At 47.5% G+C, this 22,527-nt stretch overlaps 1 protein-coding gene across 48 annotated transcripts in view; it reads right to left on the bottom strand.

Annotated features, from left to right (window-relative positions):
* The window catches only part of LOC134927837 (uncharacterized), a 1,188,393-nt gene that overhangs the window by 382,751 nt on the left and 783,115 nt on the right, over positions 1–22,527 (bottom strand). For 11 of the 48 annotated variants that reach the window (XM_063922875.1, XM_063922882.1, XM_063922884.1 and 8 more), the window contains exons 3-4: positions 14,865–14,918; positions 13,218–13,283 (exon numbers count right to left, since the gene is read on the bottom strand). The exons of the other annotated variants lie outside the window; for them this stretch is intronic. In XM_063922875.1, the coding sequence (XP_063778945.1) occupies positions 13,218–13,283; positions 14,865–14,912 (114 nt within the window). In that variant the 5' untranslated portion in view covers positions 14,913–14,918. The remainder of the gene's footprint in view (positions 1–13,217; positions 13,284–14,864; positions 14,919–22,527) is intronic. 48 annotated transcript variants of the gene reach the window in all.

The raw sequence follows: 22,527 nt of genomic DNA, 5'->3' as shown, positions 1-22,527 counted from the left end.
GCGGAAAAGTACGCTCGCCGTGGTTGGGCTTGCGAATAGTTCCCTCAGGAGCTCAGTGTCCTGTCAGCAGGGAACTTGACCATTAACCCTTCAAGAATTAATGTGCACACAGTTATGGCAATGTGCAGCATGTAACAAGATTAGTATGCGACAAGGTGCGCACACAAATTACAATATACAGTACATGTGCTTACCTCCAAACTTTGTGGCTTGCGAAAGAGGGACTCTAAAAGGGGGTGTGGCCTCAAAAGCAGCGTGTCTTCACTGTAATACCGCCATCACGAGCCACGCCCCATTCTCCGTCACTATGGGGGCATGGCCAGCGCTTTATGAGCTGCTGGCCATGCCCACAGTCCCTAGCCAAGAGGCTCTTGACCACCCCCCCCCCCCCTCCCCATAGCCCCCTCACTGAGTTGTGATTACTGGCTGCATTGTTCACATGATATGGAACCAAATGTAGAGGGAGAGAGTCTGGTGTGACATACACTGCATAATTGGTGTTTTCCATGTTTACAGTAGACAACACCTATATACACAGACAATATAATAGCAAGACTGCCCTTACTGTATGTATGCGAGAGGGAGACACATAGGAAAGAACAGCACACCCAAGCTAAGCATCCCCAATGAGACTGCAAGCTGTTTTATCACGGTGTAACACTGGAGTTTTTGTCCTTTTCAGGACATAGATTGTGTACAATAGCGGCTCTCCCCATTTGCTACACCCCTGTACCAGTTGTCCAACGTATCCTGAGTGTCTGAAGGAGCTGTGTGCCTGCGGCTGCAGATGTAAGCAGAGGAAGGCGCCAAAACGCAGCTGGTCCCACTCTGAAGGAAGCTCCGCCACCTGTAATGGCGCCAGATGTATATAGATTTTCATACCGGCAATGTCTCCCACAGAATGTAAAACTTAGTAAAGATACCTGTTTTTACTATTGCTGGCTAGTGTACGCAGGGGGCTATAGCGGGGTTCCATATGCTGCCCCTGCGTTTGCTTCGCACCAAGAAACCCCCCCCCCCCCCCCCAGCGGGGCCCCCGGTTTGCACTCACCACTCCTCACCTACAGGCATCTGTTAGGGGTGTGCGGCGTGCTGCGATTGCGACAGCTAAGGCGCAGTGCCCCGCTGTACAACCTCTCAGGACAGTGGTCCTGCAGCAGGGAAAGCGGCTCTGATGCCTGAAGAGACTGGTAACCGTCCTCTCCTAACTCCCATGGTGCAGGTATGCTGTTGCCCAAACATAATATCGAAAATAACAAAGTTTTAAAATAAACTGAAGAAAACTCTGGAGCTCCAGAGTGGCTACTCTCCTGAGGGATATTTTTTTCTAAAATACCTGTGGGAGGGGGCATAGAGGGGAGGAGCCAGCACACCCAGTTGAAGAAATTTAAAGGTCACCTGCTCCTTTGGACCGTCTATACCCCATCGTACTAACTCCGCAATATCCCTTATGAATGCTAGAGAAATATCTCACTTTGCATCTATTGAGTCTATATATTAGTTTCACCTTTTAAGTTAAATTACTGAAATAAAATGAACTTTTGCACAATATTCTGAATTTTACCTGCATAGGATACAGCATATGGAATGGTAATAAAGTTATTTATATCCCATACGGGTATTGACATCATCCAAAAAGTTGTAAAAAAAAAATTCATAAATGTAATAAGAATTTACTCACCGGTAATTCTATTTCTCGTAGTCCGTAGTGGATGCTGGGGACTCCGTCAGGACCATGGGGAATAGCGGCTCCGCAGGAGACAGGGCACAAAAGTAAAAGCTTTAGGATCAGGTGGTGTGCACTGGCTCCTCCCCCTATGACCCTCCTCAAAGCCTCAGTTAGGATACTGTGCCCGGACGAGCGTACACAATAAGGAAGGATTTTGAATCCCGGGTAAGACTCATACCAGCCACACCAATCACACTGTACAACCTGTGATCTGAACCCAGTTAACAGCATGATAACAGCGGAGCCTCTGAAAAGATGGCTCACAACAATAAACAACCCGATTTTTTTGTAACAATAACTATGTACAAGTATTGCAGACAATCCGCACTTGGGATGGGCGCCCAGCATCCACTACGGACTACGAGAAATAGAATTACCGGTGAGTAAATTCTTATTTTCTCTGACGTCCTAGTGGATGCTGGGGACTCAGTCAGGACCATGGGGATTATACCAAAGCTCCCAAACGGGCGGGAGAGTGCGGATGACTCTGCAGCACCGAATGAGAGAACTCCAGGTCCTCCTTAGCCAGGGTATCAAATTTGTAGAATTTTACAAACTTGTTCTCCCCTGACCACGTAGCTGCTCGGCAGAGTTGTAATGCCGAGACCCCTCGGGCAGCCGCCCAAGATGAGCCCACCTTCCTTGTGGAGTGGGCATTGACAGATTTAGGCTGTGGCAGGCCTGCCACAGAATGTGCCAGTTGAATTGTGCTACAAATCCAACGAGCAATCGTCTGCTTAGAAGCAGGAGCACCCAGCTTGTTGGGTGCATACAGTATAAACAGAGTCAGATTTTCTGACTCCAGCCGTCCTTGAAATATATATTTTCAATGCTCTGACAACGTCCAGCAACTTGGAATCCTCCAAATCGCTAGTAGCCGCAGGCACCACAATAGGCTGGTTCAGGTGAAACGCTGATACCACCTTAGGCAGAAAATGAGGACGCGTCCTCAATTCTGCCCTGTCCGAATGGAAAATCAGATATGGGCTTTTATACGATAAAGCCGCCAATTCCGACACTCTCCTGGCTGAAGCCAGGGCCAGTAGCATGGTTACTTTCCATGTAAGATATTTCAAATCTACCGATTTGAGTGGCTCAAACCAATGGGATTTGAGAAAATCCAAAACTACATTGAGATCCCACGGTGCCACTGGGGGCACAACCGGGGGCTGTATATGTAGTACTCTGTCGGGGCCTTCCTGGCCTCACACCATGCAACATATTTTCTCCAAATGCGGTGATAATGTTGTGCAGTCACCTCCTTCCTGGCTTTGACCAGGGTAGGGATGACCTCTTCCGGAATGCCTTTTTCCCTTAGGATCCGGCGTTCAACCGCCATGCCGTCAAACGCAGCCGCGGTAAGTCTTGGAATAGACACGGTCCCTGCTGAAGCAGATCCCTTCTTAGAGGTAGAGGCCACGGATCTTCCGTGAGCATCTCCTAAAGTTCCGGGTACCAAGTCCTTCTTGGCCAGTCCGGAGCCACTAGTATCGTTCTTACTCCCCTTTGCCGTATAATTCTCAGTACCTTGGGTATGAGAGGCAGAGGAGGGAACACATACACTGACTGGTACACCCATGGTGTTACCAGAGCGTCCACAGCTATTGCCTGAGGGTCTCTTGACCTGGCGCAATACCTGTCCAGTTTTTTGTTGAGGCGGGACGCCATCATGCCCACCATTGGTCTTTCCCAATGGACCACAATCATGTGGAAGACTTCTGGATGAAGTCCCCACTCTCCCGGGTGCAGATCGTGTCTGCTGAGGAAGTCTGCTTCCCAGTTGTCCACTCCCGGGATGAACACTGCTGACAGTGCTATCACATGATTTTCCGCCCAGCGAAGAATCCTTGCAGCTTCTGCCATTGCCCTCCTGCTTCTTGTGCCGCCCTGTCTGTTTACGTGGGCGACTGTCGTGATGTTGTCCGACTGGATCAACACCGGCTGACCCTGAAGCAGAGGTTTTGCCAGGCTTAGAGCATTGTAGATTGCTCTTAGTTCCAGTATATTTATGTGAAGAGACGTTTCCAGGCTTGACCACACGCCCTGGAAGTTTCTTCCTTGTGTGACCGCTCCCCAGCCTCTCAGGCTGGCATCCGTGGTCACTAGGACCCAGTTCTGTATGCCGAATCTGCGGCCCTCTAACAGATGAGCACTCTGCAACCACCATAGCAGAGAGACCCTTGTCCTTGTCGACAATTTTATCCGCAGATGCGATCCGGACCATTTGTCTAGCAGATCCCACTGAAAAATTCGTGCATGGAATCGCTTCGTAAGAAGCCACAATTTTTCCCTGGACTCTTGTGCATTGATGCACAGACACTGTCCCTGGTTTTAGGAGGTTCCTGACGAGTTCGGATAACTCCCTGGCTTTCTCCCCTGGAAGAAATACCTTTTTCTGAACAGTGTCCAGAATCATCCCTAGGAACAGCAGACGTGTCGTCGGGATCAGTTGGGATTTTGGAAAATTCAGAATCCACCCGTGCTGTTGGAGCACTACTTTAGTGCTACTCCGACCTCCAGCTGTTCTCTGGATCTTGCCCTTATCAGGAGATCGTCCAAGTAAGGGATAATTAATACGCCTTCTCTTCGAAGAAGGATCATCATTTCGGCCATTACCTTGGTAAAGACCCTGGGTGCCGTGGACAATCCAAACGGCAGCGTCTGAAACTGATAATGACAGTTTTGTACCACGAACCTGAGGTACCCTTGGTGTGAAGGGCAAATTGGGACATGAAGGTAAGCATCCTTGATGTCCAAGGACACCATAAAATCCCCTTCTTCCAGATTCGCTATCACTGCTCTGAGTGACTCCATCTTGAACTTGAATTTTTGTATGTACAGGTTCAGAGATTTCAGATTTAGAATAGTTCTTACCGAGCCGTCCGGCTTCGGTACCACAAATAGCGTGGAGTAATACCCCTTTCCCTGTTGTAGAAGGGGTACCTTGATTATCACCTGCTGAGAATACAGCTTGTGAATGGCTTCCAATACCGTCGCCCTGTCTGAGGGAGACATTGGCAAAGCAGATTTTAGGAACCGGCGAGGGGGAGACTTCTCGAATTCCAACCTGTAACCCTGAGATACTACCTGCAGGATCCAGGGGTCCACCTGCGAGTGAGCCCACTGTGCGCTGAAATTCTTGAGGCGACCCCCCACCGCCCCTGAGTCCGCTTGTAAGGTCCCAGCGTCATGCTGAGGCCTTTGCAGAAGCCGGGGAGGACTTCTGCTCCTGGGAAGGGGCTGCTTGCTGCAGTCTCTTACCCTTTCCTTTGCCTCGGGGCAAATATGAATGTCCTTTTGCTCGCTTGTTCTTATAGGAACGAAAAGGACTGCGGCTGAAAAGACTGCGTCTTTTTCTGCTGGGAGGGGACTTGAGGTAAAAAGGTGGACTTCCCGGCTGTTGCCGTGGCTACCAAATCCGATAGACCGACCCCAAATAATTCCTCCCCTTTATACGGCAATACTTCCATATGCCGTTTGGAATCCGCATCGCCTGACCACTGTCGTGTCCATAGACTTCTTCTGGCAGATATGGACATCGCACTTACTCTTGATGCCAGAGTGCAGATATCCCTCTGTGCATCTCGCATATAAAGGAATGCATCCTTTAATTGCTCTATAGTCAATAAAATACTGTCCCTATCCAGGGTATCAATATTTTCAGTCAGGGAATCCGACCAAGCCACCCCAGCACTGCACATCCAGGCTGAGGCGATTGCTGGTCGCAGTATAACACCAGTATGTGTGTATATACTTTTTAGAGTATTTTCCAGCCTCCTATCAGCTGGATCCTTGAGGGCGGCCGTATCAGGAGACGGTAACGCCACTTGTTTGGATAAACGTGTGAGCGCCTTGTCCACCCTAGGGGGTGTTTCCCAGCGCGCCCTAACCTCTGGCGGGAAAGGGTATAACGCCAATAACTTCTTTGAAATTAGCAGTTTTTTATCAGGGGTAACCCACGCTTCATCACACACGTCATTCAATTCCTCTGATTCAGGAAAAACTACAGGTAGTTTTTTCAGACCCCACATAATACCCCTTTTTGTGGTACTTGCAGTATCAGAGATATGCAAAGCCTCCTTCATTGCCGTGATCATATAACGTGTGGCCCTACTGGAAAATACGTTCGTTTCTTCACCGTCGACACTAGATTCGGTGTCCATGTCTGGGTCTGTGTCGACCGACTGAGGCAAAGGGCGTTTTACAGCCCCTGACGGTGTTTGAGACGCCTGTACAGGTACTAACTGGTTTGCCGGTCGTCTCATGTCGTCAACCGACTTTTGCAGCGTGCTGACATTATCACGTAATTCCATAAACAAAGCCATCCATTCCGGTGTCGACTCCCTAGGGGGTGACATCACCATTACCGGCAATTGCTCCGCCTCCACACCAACATCGTCCTCATACATGTCGACACACACGTACCGACACACAGGGAATGCTCTGATAGAAGACAGGACCCCACTAGCCCTTTGGGGAGACAGAGGGAGAGTTTGCCAGCACACACCAAAGCGCTATAATTATATAGGAACAACCTTATATAAGTGTTGTTTCCTTATAGCTGCTTAAATAATAAGAATTTACTTACCGATAATTCTATTTCTCGGAGTCCGTAGTGGATGCTGGGGTTCCTGAAAGGACCATGGGGAATAGCGGCTCCGCAGGAGACAGGGCACAAAAAAGTAAAGCTTTACTAGGTCAGGTGGTGTGCACTGGCTCCTCCCCCTATGACCCTCCTCCAGACTCCAGTTAGGTACTGTGCCCGGACGAGCATACACAATAAGGGAGGCATTTTGAATCCCGGGTAAGACTCATACCAGCCACACCAATCACACCGTACAACTTGTGATCTAAACCCAGTTAACAGTATGACAACAGAAAGGGCCTCTTAAAGATGGCTCCTTAACAATAACCCGAATTAGTTAACAATAACTATGTACAAGTATTGCAGATAATCCGCACTTGGGATGGGCGCCCAGCATCCACTACGGACTCCGAGAAATAGAATTATCGGTAAGTAAATTCTTATTTTCTCTATCGTCCTAAGTGGATGCTGGGGTTCCTGAAAGGACCATGGGGATTATACCAAAGCTCCCAAACGGGCGGGAGAGTGCGGATGACTCTGCAGCACCGAATGAGAGAACTCCAGGTCCTCCTTTGCCAGGGTATCAAATTTGTAAAATTTTACAAACGTGTTCTCCCCCGACCACGTAGCTGCTCGGCAGAGTTGTAATGCCGAGACCCCTCGGGCAGCCGCCCAAGATGAGCCCACCTTCCTTGTGGAGTGGGCTTTTACAGTTTTAGGCTGTGGCAGGCCTGCCACAGAATGTGCAAGTTGAATTGTGTTACAAATCCAACGAGCAATCGACTGCTTAGAAGCAGGTGCGCCCAACTTGTTGGGTGCATACAATATAAACAGCGAGTCAGATTTTCTGACTCCAGCCGTCCTTGCAATGTATATTTTTAAGGCTCTGACAACGTCCAACAACTTGGAGTCCTCCAAGTCGCTAGTGGCCGCAGGCACCACAATAGGTTGGTTCAGATGAAATGCTGATACCACTTTAGGGAGAAAATGCGGACGAGTCCGCAGTTCTGCCCTATCCGAATGGAAGATTAGATAAGGACTTTTATAAGATAAAGCCGCCAATTCAGATACTCTCCTGGCAGAGGCCAGGGCTAGTAACATAGTCACTTTCAATGTGAGATATTTCAAATCCACCTTTTTCAATGGTTCAAACCAATGGGATTTGAGGAAATCTAAAACTACATTTAGATCCCACGGTGCCACCGGAGGCACCACAGGAGGCTGTATATGCAGTACTCCCTTGACAAAAGTCTGGACCTCAGGGACAGAGGCCAATTCTTTTTGGAAGAATATTGACAGGGCCGAAATTTGAACCTTAATGGATCCCAATTTGAGACCCATAGATAATCCTGATTGCAGGAAATGTAGGAAACGACCCAGTTGGAATTCCTCCGTCGGAACCTTCCGATCCTCGCACCACGCTACATATTTTCGCCAAATGCGGTGATAATGTTTCACGGTGACTTCCTTCCGTGCCTTAATCAAGGTAGGAATGACTTCTTCTGGAATGCCTTTCCCTTTTAGGATCTGGCGTTCAACCGCCATGCCGTCAAACGCAGCCGCGGTAAGTCTTGAAAAAGACAGGGACCCTGCTGTAGCAGGTCCCTTCTCAGAGGTAGAGGCCACGGTTCGTCCGTGAGCATCTCTTGAAGTTCCGGATACCAAGTCCTTCTCGGCCAATCCGGAACCACTAGTATTGTTCTTACTCTTCTTTGCCGTATGATCTTCAATACCTTTGGTATGAGCGGCAGAGGAGGAAACACATACACTGACTGGTACACCCAAGAAGTTACCAGTGCGTCCACAGCTATTGCCTGTGGATCTCTTGACCTGGCGCAATATTTGTCCAGTTTCTTGTTGAGGCGAGACGCCATCATGTCTACAATTGGTCTTTCCCAACGGTCTATTAACATGTTGAAGACTTCTGGATGTAGACCCCACTCTCCCGGATGAAGATCGTGTCTGCTGAGGAAGTCTGCTTCCCAGTTGTCCACGCCCGGGATGAACACTGCTGACAGTGCTATCACGTGATTCTCCGCCCAGCGAAGAATCTTGGCAGCTTCTGCCATTGCACTCCTGCTTCTTGTGCCGCCCTGCCTGTTTACATGGGCGACCGCCGTGATGTTGTCCGACTGAATCAACACCGGCTTTCCTTGCAGGAGAAGTTCCGCCTGGCTTAGAGCATTGTAGATTGCTCTTAGTTCCAGAATGTTTATGTGAAGAGACTTTTCCAGACTCGTCCATACTCCCTGGAAGTTTCTTCCTTGTGTGACTGCTCCCCAGCCTCTCAGGCTGGCGTCCGTGGTCACCAGGATCCAATCCTGAATGCCGAATCTGCGGCCTTCTAATAGGTGAGCCTTCTGCAACCACCACAGAAGTGACACCCTTGTCTTTGGTGACAGGGTTATTCGCAGGTGCATCTGCAGATGCGACCCTGACCATTTGTCCAACAGATCCCTTTGGAATATTCTTGCATGGAATCTGCCGAATGGAATTGCTTCGTAAGAAGCCACCATTTTTCCCAGGACTCTTGTGCATTGATGTACTGACACTTTTCCTGGTTTTAGGAGGTTCCTGACCAGATCGGATAACTCCTTGGCTTTTTCCTCTGGAAGGAAAACCTTTTTCTGAACCGTGTCCAGAATCATTCCTAGGAACAGCAGACGAGTTGTCGGGATTAAATGGGATTTTGGAATATTCAGAATCCACCCGTGTTGTCTTAGCACCTCTTGAGATAGTGCTAAAGCTGTCTCCAGCTGTTCTCTGGACCTTGCCCTTATTAGGAGATCGTCCAAGTATGGGATAACTAATACGCCTTTTCTTCGAAGAAGAATCATCATCTCGGCCATTACCTTGGTAAAGACCCGAGGCGCCGTGGACAATCCGAACGGCAGCGTCTGAAACTGATAGTGACAGTTTTGAACAATGAACCTGAGGTACCCCTGGTGTGCGGGGTAAATCGGAACGTGTAGATACGCATCCTTGATGTCCAAGGATACCATAAAGTCCCCTTCTTCCAGGTTCGCTATCACTGCTCTGAGTGACTCCATCTTGAACTTGAACTTTTTTATGTACAGGTTCAAGGACTTCAGATTTAGAATAGGCCTTACCGAGCCATCCGGCTTCGGTACCACAAATAGAGTGGAATAATACCCCTTTCCTTGTTGTAATAGGGGTACTTTGACTATCACCTGCTGAGCGTACAGCTTGTGAATGGCTTCCAACACCCTCTCCCTTTCGGAAGAGACGGTTGGTAAGGCAGACTTCAGGAAACGATGAGGAGGATCCGTCTCTAATTCCAACCTGTACCCCTGAGATATTATCTGCAGGATCCAGGGGTCTACCTGCGAGTGAGCCCACTGCGCGCTGTAATTTTTGAGACGGCCCCCCACTGTCCCCGAGTCCGCTTGAGAGGCCCCAGCGTCATGCTGAGGTTTTTGCAGGAGCCGGGGAGGGCTTCTGTTCCTGGGAAGGAGCTGCCTGTTGGTGTCTCTTCCCTCTTCCTCTGCCTCGTGGCAGGTACGACAAGCCCTTTGCTCTCTTATTTTTGTAGGAGCGAAAAGGCTGCGGTTGAAAGGTCGGTGCCTTTCTCTGTTGGGGAGTGACTTGAGGTAAAAAAGTGGATTTCCCGGCAGTAGCCGTGGCCACCAAGTCTGATAGACCAACTCCAAATAACTCCTCCCCTTTATACGGCAAAACCTCCATGTGACGTTTTGAATCCGCATCGCCTGTCCACTGTCGTGTCCATAAGGCTCTTCTGGCTGAAATGGACATAGCACTCACCCGAGATGCCAGTGTGCAAATATCCCTCTGTGCATCACGCATATAGATAAATGCATCCTTTATTTGTTCTAACGACAGTAAAACATTGTCCCTATCTAGGGTATCAATATTTTCAATCAGGGATTCTGACCAAACTACTCCAGCACTGCACATCCAGGCAGTTGCTATAGCTGGTCGTAGTATAACACCTGCATGTGTGTATATATTCTTTTGAATAACTTCCATCTTTCTATCTGATGGATCCTTAAGTGCGGCCGTCTCAGGAGAGGGTAACGCCACTTGTTTGGATAAGCGTGTGAGCGCCTTGTCCACCTTAGGGGGTGTTTCCCAGCGCGCCCTAACCTCTGGCGGGAAAGGGTATAATGCCAATAACTTTTTTGAAATTATCAACTTTTTATCAGGAGCAACCCACGCTTCATCACACACGTCATTTAATTCTTCTGATTCAGGAAAAACTGTTTGTAGTTTTTTCACACCATACATAATACCCTGTTTTACGGTATCTGTAGTATCAGCTAAATGTAACGTCTCCTTCATTGCCAAAATCATATAACGTGTGGCCCTACTGGAAAATACGTTTGAATTTCTACCGTCGTCACTGGAATCAGTGCCCGTGTCTGGGTCTGTGTCGACCGACTGAGGCAAAGGGCGTTTTACAGCCCCTGACGGTGTTTGAGGCGCCTGGACAGGCATTAATTGATTGTCCGGCCGCCTCATGTCCTCAACTGACTGTTTAAGGGAAGATAAACCATCACGTAATTCCACAAATAAAGGCATCCATTCTGGTGTCGACCCCCTGGGGGGTGACATCTGCATATTTGGCAATTGCTCCGCCTCCACACCAATATCGTCCTCATACATGTCGACACCACGTACCGACACACACCGCAAACTCACAGGGAATGCTCTAATGAAGACAGGACCCACTAGCCCTTTTGGGGAGACAGAGGGAGAGTCTGCCAGCACACACCACAAAGCGCTATATATACAAGGGATATCCTTATATTAAGTGCTCCCTTATAGCTGCTTTAATATATATATATATAGCCATTAATGTGCCCCCCCTCTCTGTTTTACCCTGTTTCTGTAGTGCAGTGCAGGGGAGAGACCTGGGAGCCGTTCTGACCAGCGGAGCTGTGACAGAAAATGGCGCCGTGTGCTGAGGAGATAGGCCCCGCCCCTTTTTCGGCGGGTTCTTCTCCCGCTATTTTTCCAGTCAGGCAGGGGTTAAATATCTCCATATAGCCCCTATGGGCTATATGTGAGGTATTTTTAGCCTTGTATAAGGTTTATATTTGCCTCTCAGAGCGCCCCCCCCCAGCGCTCTGCACCCTCAGTGACTGCCCAGTGAAGTGTGCTGAGAGGAAAATGGCGCACAGCTGCAGTGCTGTGCGCTACCTTATGAAGACTGAGGAGTCTTCAGCCGCCGGTTTCCGGACCTCTTCACGCTTCAGCATCTGCAAGGGGGTCGGCGGCGCGGCTCCGGGACCGGACTCCACGGCTGGGCCTGTGTTCGATCCCTCTGGAGCTAATGGTGTCCAGTAGCCAAGCAGCAAATCCACTCTGCATGCAGGTGAGTTTACTACTTTCCCCCTAAGTCCCACGTTGCAGTGATCCTGTTGCCAGCAGGACTCACTGTAAAGAAAAAAACCTAAACTAAACTTTCTCTAAGCAGCTCTTTAGGAGAGCCACCTAGATTGCACCCTTCTCGTTCGGGCACAAAATCTAACTGGAGTCTGGAGGAGGGTCATAGGGGGAGGAGCCAGTGCACACCACCTGACCTAGTAAAGCTTTACTTTTTTGTGCCCTGTCTCCTGCGGAGCCGCTATTCCCCATGGTCCTTTCAGGAACCCCAGCATCCACTTAGGACGATAGAGAAATATATAATATCGCCAAAAAATGCCCCCCCTCTCTGTTTTTTACCCTGTTTCTGTAGTGCAGTGCAGGGGAGAGCCTGGGAGCCTTCCTAGCAGCGGAGCTGTGTAGGAAAATGGCGCTGTGTGCTGAGGAGATAGGCCCCGCCCCCTATTCCGGCGGGCTCTTCTCACGGTTTTTCTGAGACCTGGCAGGGGTGAAATACATCCATATAGCCTCATGGACTATATGTGATGTATTCTTTTTAGCCAGAAAGGTATTAACATTGCTGCCCAGGGCGCCCCCCCCAGCACCCTGCACCCTCAGTGACCGCCGGTGTGAAGTGTGCCTGAGCGCAATGGCGCACAGCTGCAGTGCTGTGCGCTACCTCATGAAGACTGAAAAGCCTTCAGCCGCCGGTTTCTGGACCTCTTCTTACTTCGGCATCTGCAAGGGGGTCGGCGGCGCGGCTCCGGTGACCCATCCAGGCTGTACCTGTGATCGTCCCTCTGGAGCTAGTGTCCAGTAGCCTAAGAAGCAAATCCATCCTGCACGCAGGTGAGTTCACTTCTTCTCCCCTAGGTCCCTCGTTGCAGTGAGCCTGTTGCCAGCAGGACTCACTGAAAATAATAAAACTATCAAAACTTTTACTCTAAGCAGCTCTTTATGAGAGCCACCTAGATTGCACCCTGCTCGGACGGGCACAAAAACCTCACTGAGGCTTGGAGGAGGGTCATAGGGGGAGGAGCCAGTGCACACCACCTGATCCTAAAGCTTTTACTTTTGTGCCCTGTCTCCTGCGGAGCTGCTATTCCCCATGGTCCTGACGGAGTCCCCAGCATCCACTAGGACGTCAGAGAAACATTTTCTTTTTTTCTAATCAGGTATAAAATTATTTTGTGGCAGGGAATGAATGCACCTATATTTAAACTGATAAAAGTGCACGTGGTTTGTCAACCTAAACAAACCTATTGATTCCAACAGTGAAGAGATCAAGTAGCAATGCAATGTTATTTTCCTGACATTCCCAGTAACTGTAATTAGATTCCTGGATCAATAACCCTAATGTACCCTGCAATAACAAACCATTAGATATACCATTTCTTTTCAGAAAGGCATCCAGTCATTTTTGTCACTTGGAAAGAACAGGATTTTGGAAAAATATCTGCATACATTTTAGGATGACAGTCATTTATTGTGCAATTGGTAAATTTACCTAGGCATGCACAGTACAAAATATAAACCATAGCACTATATGCAACTTACTGAGCATGAGAATCTGTTCCTCTTAGCCTGTGGGTTCTTATATGCAAGTGATGCATTTTGGTTGTTCTGCAAGTTAAATATTCTTAGTTACAATAAGAGACAAGACAAAAACCTAAATTTTTAGGCATTTTCTGACAAAAAACAAACATACAAGAACATACAAAAACAAACATTCAATCTCTGGTAGTATGTCCATGGATTCAACTAAGGTATGAAGTACTCAGTTGGGGCGATTCAGTTGCTTATTGCACCCGATCTCCTGTCGATATTCAACTTTTTCTTTTTATCGCGCTCAACGTGGCTAAAACCTGCTGGGCGTGCAGCGAAAAGTGCAGTCTCACCACCCAAACGAGCCACCTTTTGCACATTTCAGCTCACCAGCACAGGAGTTTGCGAGCTGAAATACATCTCCCTGCAGGTCAGTGTGTCGGAACAGAACAATTTAACTGCTCCACTGGGTGCCATCTAGTGGCAGTCAGAAAGAATTGAATTCCCCCCAGTGTTCTCAATACGTGAAGGGACACGACTATTGGGAAACGGCAGTGAATGCTTGCCTTGGTGGATCAAGCAAACTGTTGAATAGAAGTATGTTAAACATACTTGTGCGTAGGTGCACTATAATTGGTACATTTACTAAGATGGGAGTTCTATTTAAGATGGGATGTTGCCCATAGCAACGAGATTCCAGGTATCTTCTAGAAGGTGCTAGATAAACGAGAAGTAGAATCTGATTGGTTGCTATGGGCAACATCCCATCTTAAATAGAACTCCCATCTCAGTACACTTACCCCGAAGTATGCTCTTGCAATGAATGCCAGGGGCAGGGACCCAGCTGTTTCCATTAGTTAGGGCCAAATAATAAATGGTTATTGTGCAATGTAGGTGTATAAATAAAAATTATCATGGTCAGCAAAGAAATATTGTATAAACTAACAAATTCCCCTTCCTTCTGATTAGCTCATTCGCTTCATTTGATCCCTTTTATAGTAGTAGCAAATTAGGATTATACAATGTTCTTATTAAAATGAGATTTATTGATCCCCGCAGAATGGCAACAGCCTTAACAGTTTCATATCCCCCACAAAAACACTCAGTAGCATTTGGGAAAATCTGTATATTTTCACATAAGCATATTAAGGAGACCACCAACCTAGATATTAGTAATAGCTAAAACATTTTTATAAACCCAATACATATACAAACATCTCACACTAGATCATGTTTCCATAAAAACAAAATTAAACTATAATATATACTGTCACACAAGTCTCCCCAATTTGGGTTGGGTATGTGTGACTGGCGGTCAGGAGACTGCCGGTCACCATACCGACGCCGGGATCCCAGACTCAAGATGGGCAGCGGGCACAACAAAGCCCCTTGAGGGCTCTATTCCCACTCTATGGGTGTCGTGGACAACCACAGAGTGGGACTAGCCCTCGTCAGTCAGCATGCCGACAGTCGGCATTGTAAGGGGGCGGGATCCAGGCGTCGTTATTGTGACTTAACTACACCCCCCCCACACACACAATTTTGCCTCTTTACTTTGGCTTAGCAGTTTAATACCCCTTTCCCCCCAATTCTATAGTTCCTTTTCTTTCTCAAGGTATACAATAGTAAAGAAAATTAAAAAAACTCAGCATCCCAAACCTGTGTGTTCTCAGTTGAGCCTCGGGGAATATTTTGGCCATACATCATAAAAGCCTGAAGAAAAGAGTTATAGATGTAATGAAAATGTCTAGAATGTTGCTAAAATATAAAAATCATGCTTCCGAAACAGTTAGCTCTGGTTGGATACTCCCTTTCTTCCAAGTGAAATATTCAAAGCTCACAAAAACTTTGTTACATTGCATCAAGATAAAGTTTCAAATCTAATACATTACAAAAGTCCAAAACAGAATTTTGTACTATCCACAACTGGTAGCCGATGGGCTAGGTATTGCACACTAGATACTGCTAGTTGCACAAATAAATGTTTTGAAAACTCCAGTAGCCAACCCTTGCCAATATCTTTATAAATAGGATCCATTAGGAACCAGTTTACTATCAGGGATTAGAGTTACAGATTTTAACCACTAAACTGATGATTTTTCCCTTCAAAACTGTTCATATAGTTTTTTAAAATTTTTATTTAATATGGTTTTAAAAGCTTTTTAAAAACTATTTCAATACTATATAATGCACATCTTCAGAACGGATCTCCTCGTCAAAAACTGGGGAACACAGTGGGATGACGCAGTCACATGTGATCTGACCATGCCAGTTAAGTGGTTAAAAGGAGGCGTGGTTGTGATAGCATTAATTTGTAAGGGAAAATTCCTGTTCCAAGTCTGGATATTGCAATGTCAGATTTGCGCTGTGACCCATCATAAAAGGAGTAAACTCAATTTTTTTTAGACGTCGTCCTTAAAAAAAAAAAAAAAAAAAAAAAGATTTTAAACCTACCGGTAAATCTTTTTCTCGTAGTCCGTAGAGGATGCTGGGGACTCCGTAAGGACCATGGGGTATAGACGGGCTCCGCAGGAGACATGGGCACTATAAAGAACTTTAGAATGGGTGTGCACTGGCTCCTCCCTCTATGCCCCTCCTCCAGACCTCAGTTAGAGAAACTGTGCCCAGAGGAGACGGACAGTACGAGGAAAGGAGTTTTGTTAATCTAAGGGCAAGATTCACACCAGCCCACACCATATAACCTGGAATATACGCAACCAGTTAACAGCATCAGCCAACGACTGATCTTAACTGTAACATAACCCTTATGTAAGCAATAACTATATACAAGTCATGCAGAAATATGTCCGCACTGGGACGGGCGCCCAGCATCCTCTACGGACTAGGAGAAAGATTTATCGGCAGGTTTAAAATCTTATTTTCTCTTACGGAGTCCCCAGCATCCTTTAGGACGTAAGGACCATGGGGATTATACCAAAGCTCCAAACCGGGCGGGAGAGTGCGGATGACTCTGCAACACAGATTGAGCAAACAAGAGGTCCTCCTCAGCCAGGGTATCAAACTTGTAGAATTTTGCAAACGTATTTGAACCCGACCAAGTAGCTGTTCGGCAAAGCTGTAAAGCCGAAACGCATCGGGCAGCCGCCCAAGAAGAGCCCACCTTCCTAGTGGAATGGGCCTTTACCGAATGTGGTAACGGCAATCCAGCCATAGAATGAGCCAGCTGAATCGTGTTACAGATCCAGCGAGCAATAGTCTGCTTAGAAGCAGGAGTGCTAATCTTGTTGGCTGCATACAGGACAAACAGTGCCTCTGTTTTCCTAACCCGAGCCGTCCTGGCTACGTAAATTTTTAAGGCCCTGACCACATCAAGGGATTTGGCCTCCTCCAAGTCTCCCGTAGCCACAGGCATCACAATAGGTTGGTTCATATGAAACAATGACACCACCTTAGGCAAAAATTGAAGACGAGTCCTCAACTATACTCTATCCTCATGGAAAATGAGATAGGGGCTCTTATGAGATAAGGTTTCCAAGGCCAACAACATGACCACTTTCCAAGTGAGAAACTTTAATTCAACTGTTTGAAGATGTTTAAACCAGTGAGATTTTAGGAACTGTAACACCACGTTAAGGTCCCATGGTGCCACTGGGGGCACAAAAGGAGGTTGGATGTGTAGCACTCCCTTTACAAAAGTTTGGACTTCTGGGAGAGAAGCCAATTCCTTCTGGAAGAATACAGATAGGGCCGAAATCTGTACCTTAATGGAGCCTAGCTTTAGGCCCATATCCACTCCTGTCTGTAGAAAGTGGAGAAAACGGCCCAAGTGGCTTCACACCAAGATACATACTTCCTCCAGATATGGTGATAATGTTTCGCCGTCACCTCCTTCCTAGCCTTTATCAGAGTAGGGATTACTTCTTCCGGAATATCCTTCCCCAGCTAGGATTCGGTGTGCAGTCAAACGTAACCGCGGTAAGTCTTGGAACACGCAGGGTCCCTGCTGCAACAGGTCCTCCCTGAGAGGAAGAGGCCACGGATCTTCTGTGAGCATCTCCTGAAGATCTGAATAAAAGGCCCTTCGAGGCCAATCTGGAACAATGAGTATTGGAGGTAATTCCAAGTTGATCGCAGCAGGTAATTTTTTAGCAGTTGGGCAAAACCATGTGCACTGCAGGGGAGGCAGATTTAACATGTGCAGAGAGAGTTAGATTTGGGTGTGGTGTGTTCAATCTGCAGTGTAAAAATAAAGCAGCCAGTATTTACCCTACACAGAAACCCACCCAAATCTAACTCTTTCTGCAAATGTTATATCTGCCTCCCTTTGCAGTGCACATGGTTTTTCCCAACTGCTAAAAAATTTCCTGCTGCGTCAACTTGGAATTACCCCCATTGTCTGTACTCTTTCGTCTTATGATTCTCAATATTTTTGAGGGAACACATAGACCGACTGAAACACCCATGGTGTCACCAGGGCGTCCACCGCTACTGCCTGAGGGTCCCTTGACCTGGCACAATACCTCCGAAGCTTCTTGTTGAGGCGTGATGCCATCATGTCTATTTGAGGAAGTCTCGAAAGACTTGTTATCTCTGCAAAGACTTCTTGATGAAGTCCCCACTCTCCTGGATGGAGATAGTGTCTGCTGAGGAAGTCTGCTTCCCAGTTGTCCACTCCCGGAATGAATACCACTGACAGAGCGCTTACGTGATTTTCTGCCCAGCGCAGAATTCTGGTGGCTTCCGCCATTGCAACTCTGCTCCTTGTCCCGCCTTGGCGGTTTACATGAGCCACGGCTGTGACGTTGTCTGATTGAATCAGAACCGGTAAGTCGCGAAGAAGATTCTCTGCTTGTCGTAGGCCGTTGTATATGGCCCTTAATTCCAGTACGTTGATGTGTAGACAAGCCTCCTGGCTTGACCACAGTCCCTGAAAATGTATTCCTTGTGTGACTGCTCCCCAACCTCGGAGGCTCGCGTCCGTGGTTATCAGATCCCAGTCTTGAATGCCGAATCTGCGACCCTCTAGAAGGTGAGCACTCTGCAGCCACCACAGGAGAGACACCCTAGCCCTGGGGGACAGGCTTATCTTCTGATGTATTTGTAGATGGGACCCCGACCACTTGTCCAGAAGGTCCCACTGAAATGTCCTCGCATGAAACCTCCCGAAGGGGATGGCCTCGTAGGCTGCCACCATTTTTCCCGGAACTCGAGTGCATTGATGAACCGACACTCTTTTTGGTTTTAGCAGGTCTCTGACCATGTTCTGGAGGTCCTGGGCTTTTTCCATCGGGAGAAAAACCCTCTTTCTGTTCCATGTCCAAAATCATGCCTAGGAATGATAGTAGAGTCGTTGGAATCAATTGCGACTTTGGCAGATTTAGAATCCAACCGTGCTGTTGTAGCACTCTCAGGGAGAGTGACGCTTTTCAGCAATTGATCTCTCGATCTCGCTTTTATCAGGAGATCGTCCAAGTACGGGATAATTGTGACTGCCTGCCTGCACAGGAGCACCATCTCCGCCATCACCTTGGAGAAAATCCTCGGGCCGTGGAAAGCCCAAACGGCAACGTCTGAAACTGGTAATGACAGTCCTGTACAGCGCATATCAGGTACTCCTGATGAGGATATATGGGGACATGAAGGTATGCATCCTTTATGTCCAGTGACACCATAAAATCTCCCCCTTCCAGACTGGAGATCACTGCCCGGAGCGATTCCATCTTGAATTTGAACCTTTCAAGTACAGGTTTAGGGATTTCAGATTTAAAATGGGTCTGACAGAGCCATCCAGCTTCGGGACCACAAACAGGGTTGAATAGTACCCTTTTCCCTGTTGGACTAGGGGAACCGTGACAATCACTTGCTGTTGACACAGCTTTTGAATTGCAGCTAACACTACTGCCCTCTCTGGGGGAGAAGCAGGCAAGGCAGATTTGAAAAATCGGCAAGGGGGCACTTCTTCGAATTCTAGTTTGTAGCCCTGGGATACAATTTCCATCGCCCAAGGATCCACGTCTGACAGAACTCAGACCTGGCTGAAGAGTCGAAGACGTGCCCTCACCGGTGTGGACTCCCTCAGTGAAGCCCCAGCGTCATGCGGTGGATTTAGTAGAAGCCGGGGAGGACTTCTGTTCCTGGGAGCTAGCCGAAGTAGGCGTTCTTTTCCCTCTACCCTTACCTCTGGCGAGGAAGGATGAGCCCCGACCTCTTCTGGACTTATGCGATCGAAAGGACTGCATCTGATATTGTGGAGTTTTCTTTTGCTGTGGGGGAACAAAAGGCAAAAATATACGTTATGGTAAGAACTTACCGTTGATAACGTGATTTCTCTTATGTCCACAGGTATCCACAGGATAACATTGAGATATTGTCGAGCGACAGCGAAAATGGCACCAACACGGTCACAAGCTTTCTGGCCTCCCAAGATGCATTGGGGCCTCCACTATATAGTCCCGCCCACTGACTCAGTCAGATCAGTTCTTTCCACAGCGATTTTAGGCAGGAACATTAGGTAGAGACCTGTACAGGCGATAAGAACACACATGCACACCCTTCCATACAAGAAGGAAGAGGTTTAGGGATTGTTTAGATCCTCAAATCAGATGCATCAGGGTGGGATCCCTGTGGACATAAGAGAAATCATGTTATCAACGGTAAGTTCTTACCATAACGTATATTTCTCTGGCTGGGTCCACAGGATAACATTGGGATTCCCAAAGCCATTTTAGTGGTGGGGACGCTCCTGATAGCACAGGAGGACCTTTTGTCCGAAGTCTGCGTCATGAGAGGCAAAAGTATCCAAGGCATAATGTCTAATGAATGCGTTTATGGAAGACCATGTGGCTGCCCTACATATCTGTTCTGCTTAAGCACCCTGTTGTGCTGCCCAAGAAGGACCTACCTTACGTGTAGAGTGTGCCGAGACATTAGCCGGAATAGGGAGATCTGCATAAGAATAAGCTTCTGCTATTACCATTCGGAGCCATCTCGCCAGCGTCTGTTTACTAGCAGGCCAACCTCTCCTATGGAATCCGTAGAGGATGAAGAGAGAATCTGTTTTCCTGATGGCACTAGTACGATCTATGTAGATTCTTAAAGCACGGACAACGTCCAGCGACGCTTCTCCCACAGAAAGTCCCGATACCTGAAAAGCTGGGACTACAATCTCTTCATTCAGGTGAAACTTTGATACCACCTTTGGAAGATAGCTAGATCTCGTTCTGAGAACTGCTCTGTCTGGAAAAAAAAAAAAAAACTTAGGAAAGGAGACTTACATGATAATGCTCCCAAATCTGACTCTTCTGACTGACGCCATTGCCAGTAAAAAAATAAGATTTTACTTACCGATAAATCTATTTCTCATAGTCCGTAGTGGATGCTGGGGACTCCGTCAGGACCATGGGGAATAGCGGCTCCGCAGGAGACAGGGCACAAAAGCAAGCTTTTAGGATCACATGGTGTGTACTGGCTCCTCCCCCTATGACCCCCCTCCAAGCCTCAGTTAGGTACTGTGCCCGGACGAGCGTACACAATAAGGAAGGATCTTGAATCCCGGGTAAGACTCATACCAGCCACACCAATCACACCGTACAACTTGTGATTTGAACCCAGTTAACAGTATGATAACAATGAAGTAGCCTCTAAAAAAGATGGCTCACAACAATAATAACCCGATTTTTTTTTTGTAACAATAACTATGTACAAGTAATGCAGACAATCCGCACTTGGGATGGGCGCCCAGCATCCACTACGGACTATGAGAAATAGATTTATCGGTAAGTAAAATCTTATTTTCTCTAACGTCCTAGTGGATGCTGGGGACTCCGTCAGGACCATGGGGATTATACCAAAGCTCCCAAACGGGCGGGAGAGTGCGGATGACTCTGCAGCACCGAATGAGAGAACTCCAGGTCCTCCTCAGCCAGGGTATCAAATTTGTAGAATTTAGCAAACGTGTTTGCCCCTGACCAAGTAGCTGCTCGGCAAAGTTGTAAAGCCGAGACCCCTCGGGCAGCCGCCCAAGATGAGCCCACCTTCCTTGTGGAATGGGCATTTACAGATTTTGGCTGTGGCAGGCCTGCCACAGAATGTGCAAGCTGAATTGTACTACAAATCCAACGAGCAATAGTCTGCTTAGAAGCAGGAGCACCCAGCTTTTTGGGTGCCTACAATATAAACAGCAAGTCAGACTTTCTGACTCCAGCCGTCCTGGAATTATATATATATATATATATATATATATATATATATATATATATATATATATATATATATATATATATATATATATATATATATATATATATATATATATATATATATATATATATTTTCAGGGCCCTGACAACGTCTAGCAACTTGGAGTCCTCCAAGTCCCTAGTAGCCGCAGGCACCACAATAGGTTGTTTCAGGTGAAACGCTGACACCACCTTAGGAAGAAACTGGGGACGAGTCCCCAGTTCTGCCCTGTCCGAATGGAAAATCAAATATGGGCTTTTGTAAGACAAAGCCGCCAATTTTGACAATCGCCTGGCCGAGGCCAGGGCCAACAGCATGGTCACTTTCCATGTGAGATATTTCAAATCCACAGATTTGAGTGGTTCAAACCAATATGATTTGAGGAATCCCAACACTACGTTGAGATCCCACGGTGCCACTGGAGGCACACAAGGGCTGTATATGCAATACTCCCTTGACAAACGTCTGGACTTCAGGAACTGAAGCCAATTCTTTCTGGAAGAAAATCTATAGGGCCGAAACTTGGACCTTAATGGACCCCAATTTGAGGCTCATAGACACTCCTGTTTGCAGGAAGTGCAGAAATCGACCTAGTTGAAATTTTTTCGTGGGGCCTTCCTGGCCTCACCCACGCAACATATTTTTACCACATGTGGTGATAACGTTGTGCGGTCACCTCCTTCCTGGCTTTGACCAGGGTAGGTATGACCTCTTCCGGAATGCCTTTTCCCTTAGGATCAGGCGTTCAAACCGCCATACCGTCAAACGCAGTCGCGGTAAGTCTTGGAACAGACAAGGTCCCTGCTGGAGCAGGTCCTTTCTTAAAGGCCGATGCCACGGTTCCTCTTGGAACAGACATGGTACTTGCTGAAAGCAAATCCCTTCTTAGCTCCCGAGGCCATTAGTCCTCTGTGAGCATCTCTTGAAGTTCCGGTTACCAAGTCCCTCTTGGCCAATCCGGAGCCACGAGTATAGTTCTTACTCCTCTATGTCTTATAATTCTCAATACCTTGGTTATGAGAAGCAGAGGAGGGAACACATACACCGACTGTTACACCCACGGTGTTACCAGGACGTCCACAGCTATCGCCTGAAGGTCTCGTGACCTGGCGCAATACCTGTC

This window comes from Pseudophryne corroboree, chromosome 5 (assembly GCF_028390025.1).
Source record: "Pseudophryne corroboree isolate aPseCor3 chromosome 5, aPseCor3.hap2, whole genome shotgun sequence".
Classification (NCBI taxonomy): domain Eukaryota; kingdom Metazoa; phylum Chordata; class Amphibia; order Anura; family Myobatrachidae; genus Pseudophryne; species Pseudophryne corroboree.
Note: the sequence above shows the minus strand (reverse complement) of the source record. Positions and strands in the feature narration are given on the sequence as shown.